Below are 4,952 nucleotides of genomic sequence, written 5' to 3'. Positions count from 1 at the left end.
ACTACAGGGTGTCTAAGGCCAGAAATTTGTTCCCAAATGCAGTCATACCAGCAACAGTGAAATGCAAATTTGAATAAAGATGCGATGCAGAGGAGCGTTATGTCAGCAACCGCAGGGAAGCGGAAACTAGGGCGATGTGAGATGATGTCTGATTTGTCCCTGTTATTTGGGCAAGGGCAGAGGGAAGGGGTTAGTAGTGGCTCAGGGAAGAAGAATGTCATTTAACAAAATATGTACACCTCCCATGGATAGTAAGTTTCTGTTTCAGTTCCCTGTCAGACAAATGGAGTGAGTCATCCAGGCGGTAGAATACTCTGTATTATTTCAAACTTCAGAATGTCCTCTCAGATAAAAGTAAAACGTGCTTTTTTTCCTTTTTATCCAACAGGAAAGAGACTACAAGAATGGATCTCTGTCATCTTATGCTTCTCTCTGATCTGTTTCAATTTTTACAATCTTCTCTTCTACTTGCGACTGGAACACACGCCCTCTGTTATTGTTGGGATATGTAAGTAGGAACTGTTCACTGACATGAACAAGGCAAGACTGTTGCAATGCCGGAAACTAATGTGCGATCTTCTAGGTTTGAATTAGTATTGGAAAGGGAGAGGGACCTTTGTGCATTTGCAGTTGTAGTGCATCAAACTGAGACCACCTGCAAAAATTGTTACTGCTTTCTGTCTTTCGTTTCAGTGGCTTCTCAGTATCTCAAAGGTGAAGATTTTAACGTAGCTATTTAAGATTGGTGTTCTTACATAGTCGTTGCAAGTCTAAGGGCTATTGAAAGGGGAAAATAGCTGTCAAGCCTGTCAGAGTTGGAAACAAAATACATTGATCGACAAAAGCACTTACAAGACCTTTTCAGAAAGCAAAAGCCCAAGAGAAATCTTATAGAAGGTGTTTCAGGCATCAAACTGGCTTGATTTCTGGGGACTCATAACTAACACCGAGTATTTTGGAGTTTTATGCTTTCATGTCAGGATGTGAAGTTTGGCCTTTATCCTGAATGATGACTTTTTTTCCCAGCAGTGTAAGTGGCACCTTCGTTCTGGTAATAAATGTGACTCTTGGTCTCTTATCACTTTATTTGATTGGAAGCGTAGGCAAGCAAGCTCAGTCGCATATCTTAGATGTGTAGATGTATTTAAGTTGGCTGGATGTTGGCAGTAGAGAGTTAGCTGGTCTAAGTGCAGTGTGAGTTGGTGATTTCACCTTTTCAGTGAAGGAGAGGAAGAACTAGTAAAGGGTTCTAGTTTGATGCTGTACAGCTTTACCAACAGAATTGGGAATTGCATTGGATTAGCTGAAGGAAAAATTTGTCTCAGAATAAGCTGGGTGTGAAAAGGAGCTCCACAACATTCATTACATCATCCAAAGCCTAAACCTGCCTACAACTTGTTACTTAACACTCAGAGCAAAATTATCAGTGTTTACATGGGCTCTGTGTTATTAAAGTAGTATGGAAATGCTGTTGCACAGGAACTTTCCTGAGAACAGGCAGAAGAGAGGGCAGTGGAGCAGGCTGAGCTGAAGCAGGTGGTCATCTGTGGCTGAGTCAGTCTGTTGGCATTGTCTGGGCAGTAGATGTTACTGGTAGCTGTGTGGTCATATATGTATGGGCGGGGAGGTGGGAAAAGGAAAGAGGATTAAATTTAGAAATTGGAAGAGTCAGCTCTACAATGCATACCTTTCATAATTTTCTGGTAATCTTCTAATATGAGATGAGGGTAGGAAGAGAACAGTAACTAAGCATTTCATCAGTCTTCTACTGTACTTGCGATGCATATTGAATGCAATATTTACTTCTTGTGTTGGGTGTGTATAAATGTTGACATATTTTTATATGAATTGCCTTGTTGACTGAAAGGAGGACAACTGGTGTCATTCATTAGGACACCATGTAAGTTGGCTACAGGTGTTCAGCTTTCATGCTTTGTAAAACTTTTTTATAAACTGTGTGATGTGGTGTATGTTTTAGAAGAGGATGGTACTTGTTCATAATCACTGTTGTGTATTGCTAAGGATTTAAAAAAAAAACAAAAAACCAAACCAAAACAAAAAAAGCCAAAACACAACAGCAGATTCAAACGATGATATATGGTAGATGCTATGAGTTTTTGCCAAAGCTGAGAAGTGGTAATTCATGATGTCTGTTTAAAGGTTACTGACTTTGTGTTGGGGCTTAGGGGAAGCAGTGTCCTCCCATTGTGAATCATACCGGCTCACTTGCCTACTCTCAGCTGATGAGGTGGAGGTGTTGGGAGGAATGGAGAAGAACATGGCATGAGAACTGCTTCATAATGATGAGGACGGGTGTGGACAAGAGAATCAGTAATGATGGTTAACCTGTAGTGCAATCTGTTTGCAACTGGCTTTCATCTCAAAGTTAATATTGATAAAAGCTTGAGTTCTCCGATATCCTGGTTACCAGTTTAACTGATAAAGCAGCCAATTCACTGATAATATTATTTAAGTAGCAGTGAATGATTAAAGTAGCAGAATCTGAATTCTGTGTAAATAAAGTAGTGAGGAAATAACTGATAGTGTGTACAAAAATAAGTGCAATAAAATAATAAGTGCTGCATGCTATCTTGTTTTGCTGTCTTCCTTCAATACATTGTTTCTCCAGGTAAGGTATGAATTATGTCTATAATTCACAGTGATGATTAGGTTTTATTAAGTTTTATGAAACTCATCTCCATAAATGTCCTCATTCTTAAACACTGCATGGAATACAGTGGGTAAGATAGGGAATATTGAGTTGGACATCGTCAGATGTGTTCCTATTGAGGGCTTTCCTGGAGCTTAGACTGGAATATTGACCTTTGAGTTGAGATCACAAAATAAACTTTCTGCTAATAAAGACATAGCTCTAGATCAAGTTCATGTCAGGCCTTTGGAAATCTGAAAGTGATCGGTGATCCGGTGGGCTGGATCTGATCTGCTGCACAGAGCTGTTCATTAAGATGCATTGTTGGGACCCCCTGTGTACTCTTATGTAAATACATATTTTTCTTTTGAGAAATAGGGAGTAGTTTGAACCTTCTGCATCATTTTACCTAGCCTAAACCCTGTATCTATAATGAAAGGCTGTGTTCTATCCTCTTTTTTCATGCCTTTAAAGGCACACATAATTGTAATGTGTAATACTGTAAATATCTTAATGTAGAAATTCTTGAGACCACAAAGATCTGATCCTCCTCTTACTGGCAGTCCGAAAGCAGTTACTTCCTTGTGTGATGTGAGCAGGCAGTCTGCTAAGAAATGAACTCACGTGGCATGCTGTCATTTGCTGGGCTGAATCACCTACGGGTACTTGTGCTGTGGCGTGAGGGAAGAACTGGGAGGTGAGAACTTTATGGTGGTGTTTTAGAAGAGCTTTTGAACTGGGTGGTTTTCGGCTGACTAAAGATGATCTTGGTGGAAAGGAAGAGGCAGGTGAGTCTCTTGTATTCCAGGCTGGTTTAGCAGAGATGAGAGAATCTCCTTCCCTTCCTCACTGTCTGTAAAAAAGAAAAAAAAAGAGTGGGCAGAGGATGGATTTATTTTGTTGGTGTTGTTTCTGTGTTAAATCCAGTCATGCCCTGTTCTGAGTACCTTCAACTGCTGAGGAGCTATGAAAATTTTCTTCTTCCTGCCAGCTGACAATTATGTAGATTTGAATTTGGTATTTTATTTGCATATACACACGCACACGCTTAACTGCAGGACAGCATTGGTTAGGAAGGCTGGGCTTGATGGAGGTTTAATACCCCCAATTTTTCAACTGGAGCTGAACCGTCCTGCTGCAGTGGGACACCATCCTAGCAGCATTGCAGAACCAGAGCAGCCTCTGCCACTGTAAGGGAAGCTCGGCAGTGCTGGGGACAAGGCTGGCATAGGTATTACTTGTGTGATAAGCAGAAGAGCCTCACCAAAACATGTAAGATTAGACTTGAAAGCTCTTACACCTTCAGGTGAGTTTATGGTGTCCAGCATATTATTCAGTATACATGAGTTGTTTATATAGGTGGTGTATTAATAGTATCTAGATAAAAAGTTCAGAAAGTTACGCTATGGATTCTGGTTTTCATTTTTCCCTACCTGCTCATGTCTTTGCATAGGGTTTTAAAGCCTTTTTTCCTAATTAGTTGACTTGTTTCTGACATTTGACTTTTATCTGCAGCCACGTTTGTTCTTAATAGCTACTGTTTATTGCAGTCTTAAAAAAAAATAAGTTTGTGTAATAACCTGTTTATATTCATAACAACTGCCCGACGTAGGGCAGATATCTTTTAGAAACATCTTGTGACACTGCACAGGATGCAGTTAATCATCGCTGCCTTGAGAGCTAAGGAACTAATTTTTTTTTTTTCTTTTTTAATTTGAGGTACACCTTTCATTATTGCAGATGTTGTGGGTTAGCCAGAGAAAGCCTGCAGAAAGAAATCTCTTGGTTCACTTTCAGAATAGAAACTTGTTCTGGTCAAGGCCCAAAACTTTTTGTTTCGAGCTTGAGTAGCTCTGCAGAGCTGCACTTGGTTAGCTGCATTGCAGAGCCGAATGACGAGTGTGTAATACATATGAAAGCTCTGGCACACATTGGAGTAAAAGCTCTCTAGAGACCATCCGTGCTTCATGAAATGGACTGCTGTGCACGTGGATCAGCCGCCTTGGAGTCCTGCTGCCTTACAGCAAGAGACAGAACCGTAACTATGTCACTTCACTTTGGATTTACTTTGTACATTAAAATGAGTTTCCACTTGAAATTTCGATTTAAAAGGCCCTTGAAATTACACCAGGGAAACCTCAGTTAACAAAGGAAAATTATCCTTTACTTGAGTGTTTGTCCAAGTAAGCTAAATCTTTGTCACCTGCTGTCTCACCCTGCCTGAAATAATTATTGGTTACTTCTTAGCTGTGGGTAACTTTGTGTTTTCCATCCTAAACTGTATCATCTTTTAAAGACAGGG

The 4,952-nt window shown here is 40.1% G+C and overlaps 1 protein-coding gene across 1 annotated transcript in view; it reads left to right on the top strand.

The window, feature by feature from the left end:
• Nucleotides 1–388: 388 nt before the first annotated feature.
• The window catches only part of TMEM189 (transmembrane protein 189), a gene marked incomplete at its 5' end in the record, with an annotated part of 17,289 nt that continues 12,725 nt past the window's right edge, over nucleotides 389–4,952 (top strand). The window contains one exon of the mRNA XM_009703566.1: nucleotides 389–508. Within this exon, the coding sequence (XP_009701868.1) occupies nucleotides 389–508 (120 nt within the window). The remainder of the gene's footprint in view (nucleotides 509–4,952) is intronic.

The sequence above is a fragment of the Cariama cristata genome, unplaced genomic scaffold (genome assembly GCF_000690535.1).
Source record: "Cariama cristata isolate BGI_N322 unplaced genomic scaffold, ASM69053v1 scaffold33160, whole genome shotgun sequence".
Lineage (NCBI taxonomy): Eukaryota > Metazoa > Chordata > Aves > Cariamiformes > Cariamidae > Cariama > Cariama cristata.
This window is presented reverse-complemented; position numbering and strand designations above follow the sequence as displayed.